This window comes from Anas acuta, chromosome 7 (genome assembly GCF_963932015.1).
Source record: "Anas acuta chromosome 7, bAnaAcu1.1, whole genome shotgun sequence".
NCBI lineage: Eukaryota > Metazoa > Chordata > Aves > Anseriformes > Anatidae > Anas > Anas acuta.
Window position 1 is genome coordinate 10,088,990 of NC_088985.1, and position 26,469 is coordinate 10,115,458.

The following is a 26,469-nucleotide window of genomic DNA, read 5'->3' on the forward strand; positions in this document are numbered from 1 at the left end:
GAGCGGCAGCTCAGGTTAAAATGTCTCAGCAAGCAATGTAACGCAGGCATGACCTGAAAAAAAGCTCATGGTGTGCCTCTTAGTCCATTGCTGTCTCGTGCTTACATTTATGGAGTTGTATGTGATTTTCTTATATTACAGTTTATTCTGGAGATAGTTACCTCCTACATTAGTAATGGGAAACATTATGATAGTGCAGTTACAATGCACATTACATTACAATAGTTTACATCTGTTTCTTCCTCTCCCCAAAGAAGAACCTGTTCTCAGTAACACCATAGAGCTTCAGCATTTTATTTTGTTAGGAATAATTAGGTTCAGCCACTAAGAATGTGACTATGACATATATGTTAAAAAAAAAAAAAAGTTGCTCAAGGGAACCTGCACAAAGCATGCCTTAACCACAAAGTAAATACAAAGCCATTATTCATTTTCCTCACTATTTAGCGTTCACTCTAACTACCACACATGTACAAGACAGTTCAGAGACAGCCACAAAAATCTGACACTACATGATTGGATAGCAAAAGTGCTCCAATGTAAAGTTTCATGGAAGACATTTCCTGAATAGGCTGTGGGACACTTAGAGGCATAGTTACAATTACCATATGTTTTCCATTGACTAGAAAGATAGAACAGAACACCTGTACCCTGCCACAAAGTGCCATGCCTGAAGGTTCACAAAGAAAGTGACCAAACACCTAATGTAAAAGCCCTTCCTTCAAAAGCCCTAGTACTTTAAAATGTACTATCCATGCTCAAATGTGCACTTTGGACTGGTATAATTGATTTTTAACAAATTTTTTCATATGCCTGAATTAATCGCATGCATAGACATTTACACAACCCCTCAGGATACATAACTGAGAGACTTAAAAGTACATTAGGTCCATACCAAAAGTTTCTGGATTTTGTTGATGTTTTTCCAGTTTACTATTTGCTGCTAACTCCATGCAACTGTATATTAATAAGTCTCCTAAGTTTGACACTTTGTAAAGCCAAGGTTAATACTGACAGATAACTTGTGCCGCAAACTGTGATTTGATGTAGCAAGAAGTAAGCACTTTGATAAAACCAACTCTTACAAAGAGGAGAAAGGACAGTCCTGCAACAATGCAAAGCTAGAATCAGACGTTGAAGATTTTATTTTTTGTGTTTTTTCCCCATCTTTTATGGGTGACCTTGGGCAAATCACTTAATCATCTCATATGCCAGTATTTCTAGCTGTAAAATAGGGATAATATCCTCTTCATCATCATGAGGCTACTCTCTAGCTTTTGCCGTTCATTCCAAGATTCACAACTAGAAATAATACTTCTTTCTTCAACTGTTCACGTTTTCATCTTTCACTACATGGTTATCAAAAAGTCTAAAGAATTAATTGTGAAATAATTACAGATGAAAGCCATAGATTGTACTGAAGTGTATACGGGATGCATAGAAATTCATTTTCTCAGCAGGAGGTACTCAACAGAAATAATTTATAGACACTCACCAAGTTGACTTCAGTTACCACTTCCAGGTATATTTTACTTTGTTACAAGAGTAAAGTAGAATTTACTTTAATGGTAAAATATAACTAATAAAAATCTGTATTATGCAATTGAGTACATTCTTTGAAGAGCCCAATGTATAATAATGTATTCCCTTGAGGAAACTGTGTTACAAATCACTGAATCAAGTTTTTCCTCTACTGTACATAAGTTGAAAGAAAAACTATCTGTGGAGAAGGCACTGAAACAGACCTATGGGGAGAAGCGCCTAATTTACAGGGGACAATTTTAAGTGAGAGATCCTTGAAAGAGGACTGATGCCTCATGGTTAAGGTTTCTGCTCTATTAATGGGCAAAAATTATCAGTGGGAAAAGGAAGTTATTGAAGGAAAAAATAGGATTATATTACTAAGAACTCTAAGCAGCAATTCCAGTGTCTGGAGAGCGTGGCTATCATTACAAAGCTCTGGATTCTAATGCATCTGCCCAGTGCTGGGCTGTGATTTTGAGAAAATCAGATCTCCATCAGACTTTGAGTAGTATTAATATATATTAGACTGGTCATAGTTGTAAACACACAACTGAAGAACAGGTAAAGAATACAATATAACACAACATTTCAGGTTATACCTCTCCCTGTATTTGTTTATATTAGACATACTACGAAAGTCCATTTAAAAATGAGGAAAAATAAGAAGCAGGTTTAAATACAAACCAGGATATTTTTCTCTTTTTAAACCATAGGTTTCAGATCTGAATCTAGAAACTCCTTCTCAACACCACTACTCACCATCATCCTGTTGCACCGGTTGCAGAGAGTCTGCTCAGCTCAGTCCTCATCTAGAGATTCTTTTCATTTTTCCCTGTCCCAGCAGAGACCAGTCATCTCCTTGCTAGCTACTCCAGAGGGTAGGCCTTCACTTACCCTCTTCAAGGGCCTGACATGAAATAGTTGTTTCTCACCTCACCTCTCTTTGTAACCCTGACCTCTGGAGACCCTGTAAGCCCAGATCTCCGCTCCTTTTACCAGGCAGATCCAATGGCCAAGATCCTCATCCATCACCCCAAGGACAGTCCTGGAGCAGCCCAGCCTTCAAACCCTCCAGGGTCTTGCCTCCCAGAAGTGCCACCATCTTCTAGTTCTCCCTAGTTCACACTTACAGTACGCCTTTCCAAGCAGTTCCCAATGTCCTCAGACACCAATACCATCATTAATTAAATATAGCCCCCTCCTGGCTTTTAAAGGAAACATGGATGCTTCTACCTTAGCATGTAACCAGATGGAATCCAGATTTATAATAATCCCTCAACTGTTATTTAAAAATATGAATCCTTTTGATGCTGCTTGAAGTCTCTGAGTAACAGAAGCACATCAGAACCCTTTTAGTGTATTGATACATCTTATTTGAAGTGCTGTTTTCCAGATGCACTAATTAAAACTCACTTTCTGCTGCTGTTCAGCGAAGTAAGAAGAGTGATTAATCTTATGAAGGACGAAGTTGAGGTAGTAGCATTAGTCAGCTCTGTGGTAGGTCACAATCACTGGATAGATTACTTCTGAAAATCATTTCTCATCTGAAAAAGAAAAAAAAAAAGAAAAAAAACCTAACACACCAATTTTTCAGGTCCTGGATCATTATGTTCAATCAGATAAGAAATGGATCATGCAGTTTTGACAGTAAAAGCTGTTCACTTTGCACACTGCAGGGGTCATTTATTTCATCCGAAGGAATTAAAAACATGAAAGCTCCATGAAACATCCTCTGAAACTCCATTTCAATAAATCACACCCATTTTCATTCCTGATTTACCCCAAATTGTTACTTAAGAAGATGGCCAAGAACAAAGGAAGCAAAAAAAAGAAAACATAATTCACAATTTATCAAAATAAAGTGGCTGTAAAGTAGACAGAGAATCCTGAAGCATCATAAAGCACAATACCTTTGTATAAAACATGTTTCTCCTCTTTCCTATTGTTGGCCACTATCACCAAAAGGAACACGACAGTTACCATCTGGCGTCAGATTTCCCCTTGCTTCTTTCACTGACTCAAACCTCCTCAAGTTTTCTCATGTGTAGGACCCAGACCATAGCAATTTCAGAGAAAGGGCTAAGGAGGCCACAGCATGGGTTAGAGAGCTGTATCTCCCAGCTTCCTTTCATTATGCTGCCTCCTGAAATGGAAAGAATCCCCATCACAGCCAAACATACTCCATTTTTGCTGGGTCACAGCACAAAGGCAATTGCTTATTAGATCAGGTCATGAACATGGCAATAGCTTGAGCTGCCTGAATTCCAGATTTTAAAAATGAAATTACCGCAGGAGTTTTCAGAACAATACAGCTGACTGTCCAGCATCATTGGAAACTATTTCTGGGAAACATAGGATTTGGGCTTTAGGTAACATCAGTGCATTTCTTTTGCTAAAAGCTGGCCAGGTCCACATGGCCTTACCACAGGGTAACACCAGTAAGGACTTACTATATAATACTTCAGTCTCACGAGGTAGATCCTGATAGAAGCTGGGTTCCAGAGAAATGTAATTTCTCGCCCACTTTTTAAGGAGGAGTCTCTGAGAGTTGAAGCACTTCACAGAGATCTCAAACGAGCTCTAAATTTGCCAATTAACAATGTTAAAACAAAAGAAAACAAAAAGTCCCATGGCAGTAAAGCAACATCCCCTACTGAGCACTTTGTGTCTTAATGATTAGTTTCCTACTTAAGATTTTCACAATAGTAGTATTTCATCCCCAGTTTTAGACCTCTTAGGAGTGAAGAGATATCTGAAAAAGGATCCTGCTTGTGCAAGGAATATTTAGTGGAACTTCAGCAACTGAAATACTTTGCATAAGTATTAATGCAACAGTCTCAGCTATTACATATTCAGTGCAAATTACACTCAAAGTATCGGTTGATTTGACAAGTCAAGAGGACACCATGAGGTTTCTGTTTCAACATAAAACTAACTCATAGGCACTTGTCTTCCCTTGCTTCCTCCCTCCAAGAGCTAGCGGCTTGGTTCTACCTAAGAAACACTGGCTCCAGCAGAATCACTTGAATTCAGTTATAATTTGACGGTTATTATTTTACTTAATCTCAATTTGCAAGATCTCTTAAAAAAAAAATCACAGCACATATTTCATTGCAACATTCACTCTGCAATGGAAACTGGAATAGGGTTTTCTGGCAAGTTGTACAATAACCTAACCTTTGAATTGCCTTTCTTAGAAAACTTTATGGTATGTCATTGTCATTTTAAACTGTTCTGAATTAATTCAGTTTGATTTGTCTTACTACTTAAAATCCAGCACGCAGCACATTCATTAGGGATCACATTGGCCTGTGGCAGCCAGCACACTCTCTCACCCTGCCCTTCTAATCTAGCCATAAGCCTCTGTAACTCTTCCAAAAGTATTACACCACATCTTGGCCATCCATAAATTGTGTGAGCAGCTCTACCTCTCATTGTTGGATAAGCCAAAGGGTTTAATACATCAAGTGCCTGCTCTTCTTACAACCAGAGATCATGAATCCATACATACAGTAACAATGTGAACCACAGGAGTTAGAAGCTAGTGTTACTATAGCCCTATGCCACAGACGTAGCTGGAAATTAGGAAAAAATGCAAGAATGGTTAAGAAGATTGGCAACACAGAATCTGGGGACCAGTCATTCCAGGTCCTTAGGAATCTGTGAATCCACATTTACTGCAGCAGTGATGTGTTTAGGCCTATTATCCCTGAGTGCTTTGAGTTCAGTTCCTCCGTTACTCCCAGTATGACTGAAAGGAGTAAGAAAGGAATGGGCGAATGTGCAAATGAAAACTGAGATGACTTTGGTTACATCATTACTAAATAGCTAAGTCCTCCTGTGAAGCTGTTCTGTCACTGTATTCTGTTGGGGAATTTGAGTACAGACTCCTATGGACACTGAGTAGCAAATATTTAGTTTTGCAGAGAAATCTCTTGTGTAGGTTTATGTAGCGGGCAAAGCACATTGCTAGCATAAACGTACATGTACTAAAGGAAAACTTGTGTTCAGGTTTAAATCCAGTTTGTTCTATTTCATTTTTAATATGCACACTACTCCAACAATAGTTTACTCCGGTGTACCTGCTGAGGCACTGGTGTTAAACAAATATACTTTATGCTTCAAGGGCCAGGAAAATTTCTCTGGGATGTTGAAAGGTGGGGCACTGGGATGCTACCCTTTGAAACGCCCATATACCTGCAGTCATTCCCCAGTGGCTGCCAAGATTATTATAAAATCTTTAAAATGATCTTCACCCACAACTACAAAGTGGCCAAAGAATTATTTGTAAATAATTACCTCCAAATTCTTTAGTTTTCAAGGAAAAGTGGTGCTTGAGTTAAGCCATTATTTGGAAGAGCCAACTGGCTCAACTTTCTCAGCTAAGTTTACCCTAGTCTTCAGAGGCCACAATTCGAATTGTTTCAATAAATCGTTAGGATGAGCTGAACAAATCATCAGATCAAGGCGCCAGGTAACCACACTGAACAAGGCTGATACTCAGGCTGGCACTACTTTGTGGTAAGCTCCGATGATAATCAGCACTGAGTGAGAGTATGGCATGAAGTCTCTCTGCAACCCTGACAATGCAATTTACCATGGTACCCAAGTTTATCTTTCAATAGGCAAAGCATTTACTCTGGGAGTGCTGCAAAATTTTTAAGGTTTTGTGTGAAGGGTCCAAACTGTGAGCTTTTTTCCATAACAAAACAGAGGACTAAAGTTTCTGTTTTAAGAAAATTGCAGTGATGGATTAATCAGCCCGCAACTGAAAGTTGCAGAGAGGTATCAAGTGAAACAGACAGCAAGACATTCACAATACCTTGTCCTTCAGAGAGCGTGCATTTACACCTGAGTATTTACAGATGACCAGTGAGCTAGAATTAAGAGGCCAACATTTACTTAGATAAACTGAAAACAGACCGAATTTAAACTTGAAGAGAATTCAAGCTCTTCTTCTGTCTAAAATTGGACCACCAGATTTGCAGATACTGTGTAGGCATTTTGAGGCTGGACTGGCCCCAAGCATGAAAACAGCCTGGGTTATGAGTCAGGCTGCACTGCTGGAGTCGTTCCCGCTGATGGCCCATCTTGAATTACCTCCTGCCCTAACTCTGCTTTGACCCTGTGCTGGGCACGTTATGCTACTAATGCAGCTCAAAGAAATGACAGGAACAGTCCAAGAAGGTTACCATATTGACAGCCTTATTTTTTAGTTTTGGGCAAAATTCAAAAAACCCACCTCATTTGGAGCAAAGATGAGTTGCAATGAGTTTGCCCTTCTATGTTGGCAGCACAAGGAACTTTGCAAAAGACTGAAAATGGGAACAACAGATCTCTGTCTTTAGCCACACTAAAAAGATTATTCTTATCTGAGCTATGCTTGGTACATTTCCCTAAGATCTTCTGTAAAATTTCTGCTAAGTAAAATAACTGTGAAGACCCAAAATACTAGATTCCTTTGGCAGCTTTTTTGCCAACACCAATATCTAAGCTATAATCCCACATCAATTGGACTGTTACTGGACGTTCCTATAGTGTTTGCTTTAACGGAGTTCCTCCAGGCTTTTATTAGAGGGGAAGTGAAAATGGGGGTTTTTGCCAATTGATTTTATTCACTATTGACAGAAGGAACAGACCACTGAATCTCCAGCCCCCTTACACAGCATGTACAAAGGACAGTGCTAAGCAACAAACACAGTCACAAATGTAAAGGCTTCATTTACTGGAGCTGATAGAGTGCAAATGCACCCCAGATCTGTGCTCTTCTGAAAGTGAGCTCTTCTGTTGCAACAGCCACATCAAAGTCACCACAGAGAAATAACACCTACACAGTGCAAATCAAGCTAAAGGTAATATTTTGTTATCGGTTGCAATCAAAGTAACAAAAGCTCTCAGAAAGCCACACTCATCACTGGTTCACCACTACTTCTGCACTCAGAACTGTAACCCCTTCAGTGGCTGAGGGAAAGAGATCAGATGTCAAAAGCATTATCCCAGGAGAAAGCACATCCATACTTTGTGCTGCAATGTATTACTTTACTCGCTAATTTCCCTAACAGCATCACTGGCGAGGAACCCCTCAGTAGTGGAGGAGGCCAGCCTTGCTGAGGGAAATCATTCTTTTACTTCTCCATCTGCAGTGGTTGTGCCTTCAGTTCACACTTAGTTCAACTAAATTGGGCAAACCATAATCCAGTATGAAATCATATTACAGGAATTTATGAAATATGTGAGGTGTGGATTTTTTTAAATTGTTTATTTTAAAAGGAAAACAATCCTTCTGTGACTGATCTGAGGCTGAACAGCCAATGAAGCAGCTGGGGAGACCAGACTGCGATTAGAAGGGTGGACAAAAGACTGGGAGAAAGATTTGGAGAAAACCCATAATTAACCCTTGGCAGAACTACCAGAATTTCCCAAGAAAGGAAATAGCCCAGGCTGGGCTAAAACTCATGGGTCAAAAGCAAATCACACTGAGTGTCGGAGAAGACTGGACAGTTAAATCTTCAGTAAGTCACTTTCCAGAGCGCAGCTAGGCTTGTCTGCACAGGATGGCCTGCCAGCAGTCTCTAGTTTTCAACTGGTGATCCTGGAGGTGTTTCACAGAACTATTCCAAGACCACTGGTAGATCAGCAACATTTTTGTAAAACATTGTTTAAAATTAAAGTTTAATACTGTGACCAGTGCCTGCTAGAAAAAAGAGGATAGGGGATTCTGTCCCTCCGAAAGACCAGCACAAGCTGTCGGGAAACAAACAGTTTGTAGGCTCCCTAAGAGACTGCTGAAGAGGTTGAGCTCCCATAGTTTCAATTTCTCTGGCCTCGAGTGATTTAACTATTAATGCACAAGCTAGCAGATTCAACCTTGTTTCAAACAAAACCAAATTCTGAAGCAGAACCCATCAGCCTCTTGTCAGGACAGGACAACAGGCCAACCTGCAGTCTTCCTTGCCAATGTTCTCCAGGGAGCAGATTCCAAGTTGGTAATGGTCTTGTACAGCTTCAGATATGTGTCCTAGATGATCTAACAGATCATCACTTTATTTATCATCAAATAAGGATAATGTCCCCCCTGTACGTACCACGTTTTCCAGCTAAGTCACCATTTCCGCTACTTTAACAGGTTTGCTCAACTGCAGGAGAACTACCTGTGATTTTGCAGCTTTTGTTGTTTAAAGAGGGCTTCTACAAGCCAGCAGACTTAATGAGGACTTCAACGGATGGCAGAGAGCAAAGGCTAACTCCAAGGAGAGCAAAGTGTGTATTTTCATCCTGATACTTGTTAACACAGATCCACTGCAAAACTCCTCTGACAATTACAATTCCTACCCCTTAAACATGCTACTGAGGGGCTGTGGAGGGTTTTAAATGCACACAGCATATGATGAAACTAGCACAGAGTGCACAGAAGTGCCACAGAAGGTCAGATCAGGTTCTGCCCTCATTTATTTCCACTGAATCCTCCCAAAGGGAATCAAAGCCCCTCGGTGCAATGGTAGCAACGTGCACAAGATGGAGGCTTGCAGCATGGTAAAAGCGCTGTTCAACGCTGAAAAATGAAACAGCTCATCAAGTTCTGAAGCTCTTGTGGCAGAAGGGGAAAAGATCCCGAGCTCTTTCTGACGCGCTGCCTGCGGGATCCCACAGCGACCCGCCGGGCCTGTCCCTGGTGCTGAAGGGGCCGTTACGCCGCGGGCACGCGCCCCTAACGGCCCGGCCGCGAGGCAGCGCCAGCCTGTCGGCTTTGGGGAGGGTATTTTATTTTATTTTGTTTTGTTTTATTTTATTTATTTTTTAACTCGGAAAAGGGCGGCTGTCGGCCAGGCGCAGCCTCCCGCGCGTTCAGCCGGGCGGGACAGGCGGGCGGGCTGACACGAGGAGGGAGCCGCTGACGAGGCCGAGGGTGAACGCGGCCCCGGGGCTCTCTGACAGGGGCTGCGGGACACGGAAAGCGGGCAAGTAAAAAATAATAATAATAGTGATAATAAATAAATACATAAAACTCCGGCACAGCGGAGAAGGCAGCGATTTGCCACGTGATCCGGCGGGGAGGAGGCCGGCGGGTGGAGGCTGCAGCCGAGCCCCGCCGGGGGCGCCCCCGCTCCCCCCCTCCCCCCCGGCCGCCATTTCGTGCCTCGCCGCCTCCCTGCGGGCAGCGGCGCCCCCCGGCCGCGAGTACCTGCTGCCCCGGCGCTCGGCTCCCCACAGCCCGCTGCCGCTTCTCCCGCTCTGCCACCACGCCCAGAGGCGAGCTCAGTTCACAGCCGGCCGCTAGGAAGCGGCACGGCAAGTAACGGTCCCCGCACCCACGGCGGCTCCCCTCACGCTCCTCCCAGCCCGGCCGGGGGGCGCCGGGCACGCTCCGGGGGGCGGCCGCCGCTTGCGGGGCCCTCGGGGGCGGGCGGTGCCGCCGCCCTTCCCCGCTCCCCTCAGCCCCGCTGGCCGCAAGCGCCGCCCGCTGAGGGCCCGCGGCTCCCGGCCGGCCCCTGGAGTTACCGGTTGCGCCCCGCCGGCTCGGCTCCGACGGCCGGGACAGGTGGGTGGCGCTGAGGGAAGGAGAGGGGCCCGCCGCAGCCGCGGGGTGCAAAACGGGAGGGCTTGTGCTGGCCCAAGGGGAAAAGCGCCTTTGGCGAGCGGAGGGTACAGGGCGGCAGCGCCTTGCCGCTGTTCAAACTCTCCCCGTGGAGGGAAAGTTTCTGTAGTGGGAGGCGTTGCCCAGGGGAGGTTGTGCTGAGGAGGCGGAAAGGAGGTGAGACACTGGGGACAAACCTAGCTTTGGGGCGCCTTCTTCGCTGAAGAGGAAATCCTGCATCGCTGCACCTGTGGGCGGGCACGGAGGGGGGCCCTGCCCCACCGGGGCGGTGCCGGGAGCCGTGAGGAGGGGGCTTTGGGGTGGCGACCCCACAGGGGCAGCGCGGGGTGCCGCCTCTGAGCCGTGCCGCCCCCCAGCCTGCCGTGCCCAGTCTCCGGCTCATGGAAACCCTGTGACATAGATGTCAGCTCTGGCCATGGCCCTGTGGAGCTGACAGCGACCTGCACGAAGCCTCTCTTCAGCCCTTTTTCTTTTTCTTTCCCTTTTTTTTTTTTTTTTTCTTCTTGGGTCTTTTCTCTCGGTAAGCCCAAACTGTTGATTAGGATTCCCTGCAGCAAGGCACAAATTAGAGTCGTTGCGGGGTTGCTTTTCTGGTTTCAGCCCGGAGTCAGGCGAGAAGAATAAAAACAAAACAGCAAAGCGCGTTGCAGCCTTCTTTCTGGTTCAACTACCTGCTTTGAAACTGAGCTGCATTTTAATCCAGTTGCTGCTCTTGGTTCAATTAGTGACCTAAAGCTGGTAACCTCAGCACTCTGGCTCCATAGGTAAAAAGGAGTTGGTAACGTTTACCTAAACAACAGGTGTTTGGGTATTCTTTCTCTTTAAAACAAACAAACAAAATCCTTTATATCTTGCTGAAGTCGGTGCCACAGAAGCATTAAGTATTACATGCTGTAGTGGGTGCGTTTGAAAACCATAACTGAGATGCTGATAAGGCGAGAAGTTTGTAACACACACTGAAGTCTTTTTGCAATATGGGGGTGAAAGTGGCAGTAAATAGTCTGGACAGGTGAGACTTACTCCCTTCCCAAAGCAGCTTCTTAGTCTCTCTCCCCCTCTCCACAGGTGTGGTTTGCAGTTTAACATAGTTTCAAAAGTCATAAAATCTTCTAAAGATGAAGGTTGGCTACTCTGTGGTGTATATTCACTCTTTTTTCATAGTAAAAGGAGGCTGTAGCAGAGTAAAAAAGAGTATTTAACATCAAAAATACTGTGTGTTTTTGTTTTTTTTTTTTCTCTGTAATGGTGAAAGTGTTAATGGCAAATGATCTGGAAGTGAGAGTAAACTGCAAATTCAATGAGCTGATAAGATGATATGGGCAGCAGCAAAGGGCCAAACAGAAAGTGGTTTGAGCTGCATTTCTGAAGGCTTTGTGTTACAGAGAAGGGAGATAATGTTCCATTATGCTGCTCTAGCTGTCTCCCTAAGAATACTATATTCTGTTGGGACCTGAAACCGGCATGTGAAAAAGATATCAACAAAGCAGAATTTGCTGAAGCCAAGGGTAGAAAATTTAGTTTCTGAAGAAAGTACAAACTACAAGACTTAACAACTTGACAGAGGAACTCTGAAAGAAGTTCTGTCAGAGCAGAAGGATTTTGACTGAATGGGTGAACAACACTGTACGTGGAAGTAGAAGGAGGAGTAATGGAACTTAATTCAGGCTGTAGCAGTGAAGGAAGGGAGATGGCAATGAGCTCATTGGCACTGTAGAATAGTTTTGCTTTGGAAGCAATAATGATCTTGTGCTGAAAAAAAATCATTGATCCCAGGAGTTACTTCTATATTCAATTTGACATTGGCAGGGTAGGAATTAAGAGTTAAAAATGTTTTCCATTGATGACGTGTAGAATTTGTATATATTTGTATCGAACTCTTTCGTACTGATTAGCCAATATACAGTAAATACATGCTATTTTGTCCTTTTTTCTGGTCCTTCTTGGTGAAGGTCTTTTTATCAGCAAAGAAGTGATAGCATTTCTCTGCAGTTCAAGTATTTTGCTTGCCCAAAGAAAACGATAAAGGGTTATAGCAACCATGACCTCACAGGTGTCTTTCTGTGCGCCAAAGCACACATTCTGTTGCAGATCAGAAGTCAAATAAACTTTCAAGCAATCTACTTCTGAAATGACACAAATGACACAACCTTGCTGCTGCAGTAGCAGTAATTCAAGGCTCTCCCAGGAGCACATCTACCATTGCAACTAAAATACATGATGAGTAATGCGGCCAGCCTAACAAAGTGGTAGCAACTTGAACAATTGGAATTTCCATGACTTGTTTCCTTTCATCTTAATTTAGCATTGACTCTAGTGGTTTTTATTTCATTCACTTGATGGCTATGCACTCCCGAGCGCACAGTTGTAGCTTTCCTAAAGTCTTTTCGCTGTAATACCACATGGTCTCCTAGCATATGTGAATTGTTTCCGCTAGTGTAACGCCTCTGACGTTTTGGAGGGATGGCTCTGCCCAGGCTCTGCGGCATTTGCTGGAGGTTGCAGTATGCTTCTGCGCACAGAGCTTGCTGGCGCCGTGGGCCTGTGGTGCCTGGTACCCATCCAGCTTCCTCACAGCTGCTCCTATCAGTCACCTGGGGACAACTCTGGGGGGGCTTTGTGAGCTCTGGACAAATCTTTGTTTTGCTATCTGAAGAGAAAATGTCACCTGGCTCCTGGAATATGTTGTGTTGTGTGTTGTTGTTTTTTACCTTTAAATGTCATTCCTCACACCAGTGGCCTCATTTGACTCAGCATAGCTCCTGTCTGAAGGAAGGGAACTGTACGCATGTCACAGGTTTTGACATAGCTGGAGAATGTAGGAAAGAAGGCACCCCAAGAGAAACAAAATGCTGTTATTTGAGCAAACAAAAAGTGATTTTTGGAACAGTCTAATAGGTGGTTATGTAAAGCAACTAAAACCTAATCCAAACACCACAGGCTTCTGAAAGCAGGAGGGTTGTCTACTATGTATACACAGTTCATTTCATCCTCAGGTTTCCCAGAAGGTTTTGTGGAGGTTTGTGATGGTAGCTTTGATGGCACGGTACCTGCTGCAACAGTCCAGTTCCCTGTGTTTGCTCTGGATACTTGACATGGTGAGTGCACCTGTGTGTCTCACCTCTGAAAAGAAGGCAGGATTGAAATAATCACCTGGGTGGATCACTGGCTTTCTGATCTGCCTGTAGCAGGATAAAAGGCAGACAAGACCAATGCTGAACATCCCCTCAGGTGAAGCTGTGACTGCAGCTCAAGCTTCTTTGCTGTTTGCAGTTCTCCATAATTAAATGTGGAGCTTTCTGAGGGCTGGCAGAGGGGAAACAAAAACAGGAGGAAAGGACTTAAGCCTGGAAAAAGAAAACTGTGTACCTGACAGTGGTTGCATGGACACATGAAAGAGGTCCTGCTGTGTCGAAAGGCAACGTGGGCCAGGATGCAGGCACATTCCCTGCACTTTCTTTGTAAAAGTGCCAAGCTACGCTGAATGTTTCTGTGGACACAGACAGAAACCAAGGCAGTAGAAACAAGTGTCCTCAGCTGAACATGTCATTCAAATGTGAGTGCCCCTAATGAGATTACCACTTTAGTTTCATAGCACCCAACCCAGTCTGAAGGATCTCACAAACCCTTTCACATGTCCTAAACTGATAAGCACATGGCATGTTGCGGATGTCAAAGTAGGATAGAAGCACATAGTGTTTGATTAAGCAGCATTTCTGTTTCTTAATGCTTAGGTCTGTTCAGCTTGCTGTCTGTGCAGTTTTATTCTGTTACAGTTCTTGCCATTTTTTAGTTGGTTTTTGGTTTTGTTTTTCAAATGACTTAAGATTTAAGTACAGGAAGGTAGAATGCATGGAGTTCATCATACATATAAATGTAACCTCTCTTCTAATATTTATTTTTTCTATAACACTTTCTTTACTAGTGAAACGATGGCTTGTCATCTTTGTTTTACTCATGTTTTTCTTATATTTTTCTGAACCTTTGAAATGGAGCCAAAAAGGGGCACTAGAAAAACACAGTGAATTCCTAGAAAAAGGACAGGAATAGTGCAGTGGAAATTTCTCTTGTGTTTGCCTGTGATCTTTTCAAAAATAATAATAATGAAAAAAAAAAAAGCAGTATCTGAATAAAGAGGCCTACAGGATAAATGAAAAGGCTGAAAGTGGCATGGTTCAAAGTGCAAAAAGTCCCTTTTCTCCCCCCTCTAAGTCATCGTTCAAACATCACTGTTTCTGGCCTCATACAGAGATAGCTTACAGACGTAGTTCATTTAAACATGTTCCATAAGTATTTGTGAGACTTTAACCTTTTTTCTTTGAAACTGTGTCTTGCTATAGTTTTGGTTTGCACCGGTTCTACTGTCTGAGTCAAACCCATGTGAATTTCTGTGGTTTGATTTGGACCTTGGACTGAAAAATGTGGTTATGTGGTATAGCCTACAGTCTGTGGAGCATAATTATTTCCTTGTACAAATGGCTTTTCTGCCACTCTGCATGCTAAACAAACTAAGACGTATGTGGTTTTGAAAAATTATTGATCAGCTCCACAGATAAAGGCTGAGGCCATGATTATGTTTGCTCTCTGTAGTTTCACCATCAGTTTTCTGTGACATTTTAAGATGGGTGCATGGGCAGACTGGCACACTACCAAATGGAGCTCCCTCACTAGTGCATTGTGTGGTTTTGGTTGTCTTTTTCATTATCAGAGGAGAGCCCGTGCTTGTTTTTCACCTTAACGTAATGGGAATTTCTTTGTAATGTGAGGGTGAAAGCAAGGGTGCTGCAGAGATACACTTGAGTGCTTCTGGAGCTCCTGCACATGTTAATGACTTGAAAGTGGTGAGTGTTATTTAATGTTTATAGCTTTATCCTAAGAGCAGAAGCTGTTTATCTTTTTAGTTCTGCCAGCAGCTTCTCCCCTTCCCTCTTGTTCTCTGTGCTTTAGTTATTCCCAGTCTAAGGCAGAAATGTATCCCGTGTTACCAAATAAGGGTTAAAACGTTTTTTTATGGAACACTGAACACAAATTCTATATAAACCATGAAAACTTATGGCGTGAATTGAGGAAGTAGCTAGTTAATTGTATTCTTAATTGTCATGCCTTTAGAAGACTTGTATCAAAACAGTATGACAAGTCTGTGATGAAACTATGCTTATTCCATTGAAATTAAATGCTGCTTAGAAATAGCTCATATTTCTACATGCATTCCAAGAGAATACATTTTAATTGTCCCTTGAGAAAGTGTAGGCTATGGAAGCAAGGGCCAAAAATGAAGTTATGAAGTTTTTTTTGTCATGTGCATAGTAGGTACTTATTTCAGTTTGGTAGATCAGTGTCAGAGAAGGTAAACACACAGTTTTGGTGTTTTATTTCTGCTGTGTGTATATATATATGTAAGGACTTGTTTGTAGTATGTTATGTATCACTGTACAATCCACATGTTCTGAAGCAGAAATTACAACTGGTTATGTAAGTGTTTAATAGGTTAGAAATGAGATTTGTATGTTTGGGATTTTAGCATGGGATTCTATTTGCATGTTTTATTCCAAATGTGTTTTGCCCATGAAGTAACTGAACATGAAGAGGGTCTTGAGAAGCCTAGAAAGATCTGTCCCCCCCTCCCTGGGGGCTATATTAGACCTCTGAGTCATGAAGTCTTTGCATAGTAGGTGTCTGGTTACAAACCTTTTATGGGCCCTACTCAGCTGGGATATCAGCATCTGCATTATAGCTCCCATCTATTCTTAGGTGATATCCCAGCACGACTGAACAGGCAAGGCAGAAAGAAAATTGCTGTCATTATATAAAACTCTGCCCTCTTCTTACTGTGTCTTTTCACCCCATCACTCTACCCCATCCTTCTGTTCTGCAGTGTCCTGGTGCCTTGTGAAGGAGGTACAGGATGGCTTACAACGTGACTCTGAATGGACCTGGACCATGGGGCTTCCGACTGCAGGGGGGCAAGGACTTCAACATGCCCTTGACAATCTCCAGAGTAAGTGAACAAAAAGCCTCGTCGGGCTTGTTTAGGTTGGAAAGTAGCAGTAAACTAATTGTATGTACGCTCCGACCTGGCCAAGTAAAATAGAGGATCTTTGCAGCTAGGTCTGAACAAAGAATCGGAGAATATAATGTGGACTCCAAATACACAAATTCACAGCACAGCCTGGCATTGATGCTGTCTCAGACATTTCTTGTTTGTATATTTTTAAGAATGATGATGCTGTCTCCTTTTACATGAGCTTCCAGTTCTATTTTGTATGGTGTTGTCTCTTTTTCTACTGACAGGGGCCTTGCTGGTGCTGTTTTGGGGGAAGAGAGTAGAACAACTATGAATGGGAATACAAAATAGTACTTCTAGAAAGTAATTATGTAACTGCTTGTCAATATGTAAAGTCTAGGTCTGTTCAAAGTGGGCAAAGATAAGGATATATGTCCATCTCTTGGATGAAAATTAGGCATGTCAAGCAGAAGATAGTGCTTAAAATGCAGACTTAAATTATGCAGAAGCCTTCCACTTGTAGCTGATAAACAGCATGTGACTTAATAATTAATTACCTCATGTTGATTATAGATAAGTCCATTTATTTTCTAGCCATCTCTTCCTCCCACCTCCACCCCCAAGAAATTGGTTTCTTAAATTTATTTATTTTTTAAACCACGGGTCACTGTAAAGAAATTCAAAATCATTCCCTTTACTATTTTCTGACCAAGCTAGATAGTTCTTTGTAACTTCTGGTTTGGGAGATATCTGCTTTATGCTGCTTCCTACAGCTTCCTCCTTTTTTGTCAGTCTCAAATCTATTCCAGAATGTTGAGATCTTTTAGAGATGTCTTTGTTCCTCCGCAGACCACCTGCAGAAGGCTTATTTTGCAGAGCAATGACAAGAGAGGTTACTTACATAACAGTGTTTAAAAGGAATACCAGAATGATTTAATCAGATAAACAAATAGAATGCAAACAAATGGTCTGCTCCAGTGGGGGGGAGCCACCTACACTGCTTTGAAAAGGTTTTTTTTCATAATGAAACAACTAGTCTGTTGAGTTGTAGGTACCAAACTGAGATCCCTGCAGCAATTGTGATTCAGAGTCGTCTGTGAGCTTCTGCAACCTTAACTATCCTATTTCATATTTAAACTGTAAAGCTCTGTCTTATTTGATCTCCCTTACTCTAATATACAATATTCCTTTTTCCATAGAGACATATTTACCTTAACACTAAGTCCTATAATGAGATGACCATTTCATAAACGCTTTTGCAAAAGCAGTCTTTGTTCTTCAGTAATTGCAAAGGAAGCTGTTCTGTCTGTGTTGTAATGCCACACAAAAAAAAAAAAAAAGAAAAAAAAGCCTACAAAAAAATAAATCTACTTCGTACACTTCTATTAATTTCACTAAGATTTTTGGTATTTGGTAAATAGTTTTGGTATTTCTTTATTGCACCCAAATTAAGTACGGAGAGGTACCAACATACTTCTGTAGGCATTTTCATGACATTTTGCAGCCTGCACTGTAAGGTGTTGATATTTTTTTATAAGTAATTCAATCACAGAGTCTGCTATTCAACATCTGGGGCTATGGCACTTACACTTGCAGAAATGAAAAGACACTTCTTTCAAAGCGAGTCCATTGTCACAGGTTATGATCTCATAAGGTACGCTCCTTGTGCCTGAAGGCGATGTGATTCTGCTGGGGCCTTTGAGAATCGTGTGATGAGCAGGAGTGGAACTACAATGGTTGGATTCACAGAGGTGGGGCGGAATTACCTTTTCACACAGCTGGATGAATTTCTAGCAATAGAAGTATCAGAAAGCACTGTTAAAATCTTTTGAAATTGTTAATGTTAAAATGTTGTGAAATCTTCCTCGGTGAGGCCCAGTTCTTAGCTGAGAGGATTGCTTTTGGCTCAGATTGGGTTTTGTAGCCTGCCTTAGGGAAAAAGCAGGCATGCAGGAATGAACATAGCTTCTTTTAGGGAGGGCTGGAGTAGGAGAGAGTTGTGATATTTTTAATTGGAACACAGTGTTAGACATGGCTTTTGCCAAAGAAAAAATAGACGTTTTAAGGACATTATCATCTTTTACATGAGTATATCTTCAAATAGATCAGATATTCCCATTATCAGCAATTTACAGTCATAAGTGAGGTGAGCTTTGTACTCAATCATAATTGCTGTCTTATGGGGAAAGAAAAACTGCTTAAGTTTCCAAGGTATTCATGAGGAGAGAGGAGTCAAAAACAAGTGGAGAAGAGTTAAGGTCACTCTGCAGTTTTCACACTCCTTTAACAATGGAATTAGAAAATAATCTGGGAAGACTTCAAAGATATTTTTCTAGTCTCCACCCCAGAAGCCATCCTACCCTCTAGAACAGATTATTTCATGAGATGTAATGGGCAGGTACCAGAGGTAGGAGAATAGCACCGGCTGACTCTTAGTGAAGCTGAGCATCTGTCACTCCTACTGAAGTGAATGGGACTTGCAGGTTGTTGGCACCGCTAAGAGCTGACACAGGTGGCCTGGTCATATGTGCAAATCTGGTCTTCCAAAATTAATGTGGGCAGCAAAGCAGTTTATTTTCTCCTACTGCTGGCATGAACTGTCTGAAGCGAGCAGAATTAATTAATTTTATAGACCTAATCCTGCCTAAGAAGGCTTTTAAGTATAGTTCAAGTGCTGTATTGCAGTGTTACCTAAGGTGGTGTGATTGTACATGAATAGATATGACAGCAGAATCTCTTTGTGTATTTGTGAATAACAGCAAACTTTTCTAGTAAGACAGACTGGCTTGCAGGTGATGCAATGAGCTGAAAGGTATGCAGAAATATCGCCCAAAACAATGCAGTAGCTTATGATTGGTACATTTACTGTGATTGTCCAGTCAGTTTTTTGTTTCCTAATAGAGAGGATTTTTTAATGTTGCCTGGGTTCCAAATGAAAAGTCAGAACCTGATGCCAAAGGAGACAATGTTTAAACAAAATGTAAGAGAACTATTTTGGCTTTATTCTGTTAAGTAAAGAAGTAGTTGGAATCTGGCCATGATGTAAGTGCAATGAGGAGAAATGGGAAACACAAATAGGAAAAGACGCCTTCTTAAAAAGATGCTTTTACTAGCACCTTTTCCTGATTATGTCCTGTCTTTCCTCCATTCTCTAGAATACATATGTCATCCTTTCACTGTGACTGCTTTTCCGTCAAGGAACTATGTGATAATATTTATTCTGTACTCCCATTTGCTTTATTACATATCAGGTATCAGTGCCTTACAACAGGCAAGTGATGGGCAAAAGGATTCCTTCTTGGCTTTTTTACTCTGTGCTTGAAGGCAGGGAAACCTCAGGTGCAAGCAAGAAGCATTCTGCTGCTGTCATTTGGATAGCCATGTGGTGAATATATATTGCAATCAGAAGAGTGAGCTGTACCTGCATTGATTGAACTAAGGACATTTAACAAGCTCATTTCAAACACTGAGTCCGTGTCACATGTTAAGCAGCCATGTGTGGTGAATCTAATCACTGAGCAGTTATTGTTCTAGAGCCAGAACTCCAAGTTTTTGTTTCATCTCCAAATGTGAAGTCCTTCACAATCCCCAAAGCCACTGATTAGTATTTTGAATCGTTGATATTCTGTAAAGCTAACAGGTAAGTCTTGTCTTCTAAAAGCCTTCCTTTCTAACTCCTGATGAATAGAGATGTTCCCCTTTTTTCCCAAAAAATCTCAAATGACTTTGAATCAACTTGTGAGAGTAGGACTAAGTCATTGGACTTGAATATAAAGACTGTCTTATGGCTCGATAAACTGTGGTAACTTCTTAGCACAGGTGGTTTCACATTCTTCCTGTCTTCTACAGTTTAACTTCAAATAGTTCCGTGTGACAGGGAAATGAAGTGCTTCCAGTGCAGCTTTGAAGACCACTCCAAAATTTTCTTGTCTGTAACACAATACCTATTTTGTGGGCATCAATATTTCTTTGAGATGATCTGTAACTTTTAGATCACTTCCTGAATGATCCAGTCATCCCATGCAAAGTCATACAATTCTGACTTTTATTATGCGTAGTCATTTGTTGGATGTGCAGATGTGTTGGTAACATGAGAGAACACTAGTTACTTGATGCTCTCCAACTATTGCGATCCAATTATGGTGTGTTTACAGCCACAGTTATCGGAAATGATTGCATTTCGGTGAGCCTTAACTCTACAAGTAACTCCTAAAACCCCTGTTTTGGTACTGTTTATCTGAGGTATTGCAGTAGTCAGCATCCACGCTGTGAGTGACAATACGATATAAAGGGCAGTTGTTTGATATGGTTGCATCTCTCATCAAGCATAAGTGGCAAATCTGTATTGTACTAGGAGGGAAAGAGCTAATGCTATAGCTGTATTCTATTTCTCTGGCCCAATAAATACCATGGGTTCAGGGGCCTGGGGATCAGAACATTCCTGGGTACTGGGGTCTCCATTCAAGGCTCCGCTCTGAATAAAGCAGAGCAGAGATTTAAAGCTGGCTGTTCTGGTCCTCTGGGAGGTAGGGCGGTAGATATTCTGAGGTACACAACTTTCCTTATCCTGACCACAAATACCCTGCAAGGTCTGAGGAGTAATCACAATGGATGTTTCATGTAAGCTGCCAGCTAACTTATGCTAAGATTTGTTTTTTAACCAACATGATTTTTTGGGGAGGACACAAAGCAGTTTCATCATAAGATGTCCTCTTTTCCCCTCTGGGTAAGCAATCACGATGTAAGAAAGAAGATTTTGTTATCTTCCTTTCAGAAAACACTCTGAAAAATCCACACGGCTTATTGTTGCATCCTTAAACTCAGGATTTCCAGTGGAAGAGTCTTTACTGAAATCTCAGCATCATAATGCAATGTGATTTGAATGTGTATTATATTCACCAAGTAACTTTCAGGAAGGGTATGGAACTAACGGCAGCTCTTGGTCTAATTTTTCCTTTAAAGCAGGGATGTGTATGGAACAAAAGGCAGCCTCTCTTACCTGTTTTTGTGCAATTAAAGTAATACTAAATACTTAGTTTGTTGCTGAAGGCCAGGAGTATATAAATAGTATTATGTACTGCACACAGCATCTCTGCAGACATTATGCATAGCTCTATTTAAGGTTCTGTTTCTCAATTCTGTCTGTTCTGAATTTCAGGGGACACATTTAGCCCTGTTAGAATGTAGGCCAGATAAATACGAATAATGGCCTGTAATAGCTGAAGTACTAGCTTAAAGGATGTTACATAATAAAACCTGCTGCTCTCATTGTTCCAACATAATATATAACCAGTGGGTTTGAAGCCCTTTCTTTTTGACCTGCCAAATGCAGCTGTTCTCTTTGTGTTGCGGCTGTGTCTGAATCACCAGTGCTGGTGTGGCATTATCTGTAGGAAAGTTCAGTGTATGAAATAACTAGACTGAATAGAATCTATGCAATTACTAACTTGGTCATAAATACAGTCACTATTTCTTGATGGAGAGGAAAAAGATAAATAAATTCCATAGTGGCTTTTTCCTGTAAGAAAGGAAAACATAACCTTTCCCTGGAATAGGAAGCATAATGTTAAGTGTGTTTATAAACTTGGGCCCCAAAATGGTAAGAAACTGAGAAGCTCAAGAGTGGGGATAACGATAGTTATTTTATTTCCTCTTTATGGAAGAGGAGGAGTTTTCTTAACCTAAAGAACCTAACAAGCAATGAGTTTTGTTGCTTTTTATCTTGTTTTAATATTTAAGTGTTCCCTGGCAACTGGGTATTCTGGTGTGACAAATTCCTCCGCTTTTGGGTTAGAGTTAATTTAGTTGTGAATATCGTTGATATAGTATTTCAAGAAATTCTCAAATTCACTTAACTAATAATGAACATAATTTTGCAGATCCTTTAGAACCAGAAAACGCAACAGGAGGTAAAAATTAAATTATGTATTTAAAGCTGCTGAACGCTTTTTTTTCAGGTGATACTTTTTGTTAGTGTGCGATATTTGAACCCAGCAAATGGCAGTTTTCCATAACACAGCAGATAGCACCGTCATTAGCTCCATTCTGAATCATTATTGCCAAGTGTTCTCCAGCCAGTGTGACACAGAGTGAAATTTGTTCTGCCAATGTTAGCATTAACTTTCTATACTAGCAACAGCAGTTCTCATCTTGTCATTCTTGTTGTCTAATTAGGAGTGTGAAGAGTACCTTATTTTTTAAATCCCGTTTTTATATAACTGTAAAAAGCCTTCAGTAGCCTTTGAAGTACTAAAGCAGTGTGTTAAATGGAAAGGTCTTCATTATAATTTAGCATTGATTGTATCCTCAGCTAGCTCCAGCCCACTATTTGATACGGATGATTTATTTTGTGTATAACTAGAAGTTTCTGTACATAACTACCTCAGATGGCACTGTTTTATAAAGTAACATTAAATGATGTCCAGTGTAATATGAGATAGCGCTCTTCTTTGTTCACTGGGTTTTGTTGCAGAAAGAAGTGGCTGCTCAGTGTGCTGGTAAGTTATTAATCCCCATTGAAAGATCATGAGAAAGAGAGAAGGAGGGAAACTTTTGCTGAGCGTGACAAAAATCAATACTTCTAAGTCTTACGGAAATAATTAATTTTAAACTGTGTCTGACAATGTCAGCTATGCATGCTTTAAAATGAATAATGCTAATTGAAAAGAATGGCTTATACTGCATGTGAAAAGGCTGTTTTTTCTAGTACTACTCTAATTTAAGTCTTAATAAAAAAGTTACATGAGAATGAAATTTCAGAATAGGCTTCTTGTTAAAATTGTCAAATTTCTTAAATCCTTAAAAAAAAAAAACTTTATAAAGGTATGCTATAATATTTAACTAAATAGGAGTTCATAAAGAATTGAATTCTTGCCAGTACAGAGTGAGGACAAGGATGTCAACAAATGTACTGTTCAGTCACATTGTGTTGACCCATGATTTACATAATATGGTATATTAAAAAACAAGCAAGTATAATCCATCAAAATGTGCTGTATAGATGATGAGGAAAGAATTATGAATGTTAATTAGGCCCTTAAGTTACAATAGCAGCTCAGCAAAATAAAAGCTTGATCAAATGAGTTGCCAGCCTGAGGATGGCCCGGAAGCTTAGTCCAGCTCTCCTGTTACGTGTCCTTTGGGAACAGTCCTAAATAGTCTCCTTTCTGGGCCCACGAAAAGTATAATTTTCCCTCAAATGTGAAGCTGTTTCTATATTCTTCTGAGAGACTTTGGGGAACAAGAGCAATCAGCTCTTAATTATAGGGGGAATACATGTAACATAATTTTTCGAGTCACTTTGACTGTAAGCACTCTGTTTCTGGAAGTAGGCAACCTGAAAATAATCAGTTTCCAGCTTACAAATGTCTCCAGATGACATCTTGAACGTGTTTACTACAAGATGACTCTTCTTTTTGCTCACAGTGGCTAACAGCCATTTTTCCAGAAAGTCAGTGAGTTCTTGCTCTTCTTTTAGGAAGATGTAATGGGTCAAATGTCTTCAAGGCATGCAAATCCCCTGGATAGGGTAGAGTTACTTTCTGCACCTCCCACGTGCGTAGCTGGAGTTGTGCTTATCTATGCCACAGGTGTCTAGTGCCTGGACTCTGAATAAATAGGTTTTAACCTTTCCCCAAAATCCTTCTAAATACACTTGATTTGTAGCAATGGCAGCTGAGGATTAGGGGGAACTCAGCCTTTCATGTGCTGGCACCATACCTCCTCCTTTCCCTTGCTTAGAGTCCAAATTCCAGCTGCTGGGCTATTTTGGCTCCCTCACTTGCTGCTCTTGGTTAGCCATACTTGTTACTAAAGGCACAAACCCTTATTCTCACTAGAGGTAACTAGTTCAAGGACACACACTTTAAACAATTTATGGCTATTCAATTTAAAGCCAGTGTTGCTGGCAATTCATCTTTGTGGCATGAAAAAAAAAAAAAAAAAAAACCTGTAAGGCATCGTAGTACTTACTATACCTGGTTAGGGTGGCATACATGCTTTTCAGAAGCCTCTGTGGGACTCTCATTCTATATTTAAAGCATCCTGTAACTTAGGAAGCTATTTTGATTTGGAACGATTGCTACATTTACCTCAAGCTTCTGGAATGGGACATGGTATCCAAAATTCCAAAAATACTACATGTAACCCCAGATTCTGGTACATAGTGCCAAATCAGAATGCTCTGGTATTAGGGTGAATTTGGGCTGCCTTTTCTTGATCCTGAGGGTCACTGGGACTGTCCTGCTCTATTTGAGAATGTCAGCATTCTCTCCTTACCTAGTCATAGCTAGTTCAAAAATGGCCAAGGGCAGTTGGTACTATGGCAGGTGTTTAAAAAAGAAATAGACAGCCAAAACAAGATGTTCTCTTTTATCGAAGTTGGCTAAAATTACCTACTCTAGGAAATAAATGGACAGTCTTCCTGATGCTTTTTTTTTGTCAGGAGTTGCAAAGTACAAATACGCTCCTGCCCTACTGTCAAAATTACTTTTCTGTCTAGAAGATTCTTGTTTCACATGTTTACTTAACTGATCTAAAAAATTATTTAAGATCAAGTCCTTTGGCCAGCTATATGAGATGGGGCAAATGAAATTTCACTTTTACTTGTTTGCTTTCTTGATGACAAGAAGTGGTCAAAAGTCTTCAAGTGTTGCTGTTTTCTTGAGCAACAGCAAACCAAACCCATCTGAACAGCAATCTCTTCTCAGAAGCCTCAGATGACTGCAAGGACAAGTACTGATATTGCTGTGGCCTGTGGTCCTGTGGGAGAGCCCTAACATTGCCTCTTGGCACTCATCCTTGCTCCATGTGGGATGGCACTGTGCTGTCTCCTGCTTCTGTACGCCTAGAAGGCTGCAGTGGGCTGCCTCCTGTGCCTGCCTTTCCTTGCTCTGCCCCATACATTCTTCCTCATCGGGGTCTGCCATCTTTTCTTTGCTTCCAGCTTTCAGTGATGTTTAAATTTAGTGCACACTGAGTGGAGGAGCAAGGAAATGAAGACTGCATTTGGAAACTGAAAATCACAGATCCTTCCACAAGGTGTTATAACTTCTCATGGAAGACTGAAGGGGAAGATGGAAAGAATATTCTGGTTGAAACAATACAGGAAGAAGTTAGTTAAAAAGGGTACCTTATGGAGGCTAACAAGTGCTGTTTGTGTAGCTGTTGGGTTTCCTGTTTCTCTGATTACACACGTTGCTGTGTTAAATAGTCTGTTACCCTGCGCTGGGGAACCCAAGCTGTAGCTAATCTCAGTATCATTTCTGTGTTTAGAGTGAAATGTATTGCCATGGAAAATTTTTGGAAGACCCTTTCCTCTTTTTACAACTGTGCATCCTATGGACCACAGTCTAATGTTTTTGTCCTGCTCATCAGCAATTCCTTTCTTTTGCTACATTTCTGCAGAGCTTCAGTTCCTGACCCTATAAGACACAGCTTTAGATTGCTATCTACAACCTTTTCTCTAAAGAAAATCTGCTGAATGTGGGTAGTAGGACATGTTTCTTTTCCTGAAAAATACTAATGGGTGGCCATTGTGAACATTCCCACCTTTTCTTAGTAGTAAACACAGTTAAGTTTCCCAATATGGGAACATGCTTCTTTTTTCTCAACCTGTGTTGTGTCTTCTGAGGCTAACATAATCCACTTGATTGTGTTTCTAGAAATTTTTCTTTAGGAGACCTAAAGAAATATGCAAGCAAGCAAAATAGATTTTTTTTTTTTTAAATCTGCCCTGAAGAGTAACAGCAAGTTTTTGTGGAAAATGTGCCCTGTGAAGATGCACATCTGTGTCCCCAGTGTCAATGGAAAGACCCCAATGACTCATATAAAAAAGGTCTGGATCTTCAACACATAAAGATCTAGCATATTTCTTCTTTTACACAGTATAATATTATGCTTCAAGCTTTGGAAATCAGACATAAATAAGGGGGGGGGGGGAGGAGAGGGAGGGCAGGGGGCAACAGAACAAACTTTTCGTAAGCTCCAAAGAATTTGAATTAATTCAGTTTTATTTGTGGTTTCATATAGACCTAATTCTAATCCCTTTCCCAGTAAAGATAGGATGAAGTTGCAGGATTAATAATTTATGTGAACAGGGTTATTGTCTGGAAGAGCATTGAGCAAAGAGCCATAAGTTTTTCCCTATGTGTATGTGACTTGTCAGAGAGCTTATCCAAGCTTGTGGGAACATTCTGGGGGGAAAATTCATCACTTCCACAATATTGAATACATATTTGCCAAATGATTGACAAGATGAGGAGGTGGTATATCATTTCTTTCCGCATCAAGGGACTGTCAGCGAATGAAACCAAAACTAGAACTTAGCTGCTTTATTTATCCCTTGAAC

The 26,469-nt window shown here is 41.2% G+C and overlaps 2 protein-coding genes across 23 annotated transcripts in view; one reads left to right on the top strand and one right to left on the bottom strand.

The window, feature by feature from the left end:
- The window catches only part of WAPL (WAPL cohesin release factor), a 149,806-nt gene extending 139,950 nt beyond the window's left edge, over nucleotides 1–9,856 (bottom strand). The window contains exons 1-2 of the mRNA XM_068689384.1: nucleotides 9,707–9,856; nucleotides 2,938–3,068 (exon numbers count right to left, since the gene is read on the bottom strand). The gene's annotated coding sequence lies outside the window, so the exon portion shown is untranslated. The remainder of the gene's footprint in view (nucleotides 1–2,937; nucleotides 3,069–9,706) is intronic.
- Nucleotides 9,857–9,926: 70 nt separating this feature from the next.
- LDB3 (LIM domain binding 3) overlaps nucleotides 9,927–26,469 on the top strand; it is a 118,642-nt gene continuing 102,099 nt past the window's right edge. For 19 of the 22 annotated variants that reach the window (XM_068689390.1, XM_068689392.1, XM_068689396.1 and 16 more), the window contains exons 1-2: nucleotides 15,762–15,893; nucleotides 15,993–16,115. In XM_068689390.1, the coding sequence (XP_068545491.1) occupies nucleotides 16,058–16,115 (58 nt within the window). In that variant the 5' untranslated portion in view covers nucleotides 15,762–15,893; nucleotides 15,993–16,057. Of the gene's footprint in view, nucleotides 10,064–14,741; nucleotides 14,959–15,761; nucleotides 15,894–15,992; nucleotides 16,116–26,469 lie in introns of those variants that run through there. The other 3 variants (XM_068689394.1, XM_068689391.1, XM_068689395.1) reach the window with 3 other exon arrangements.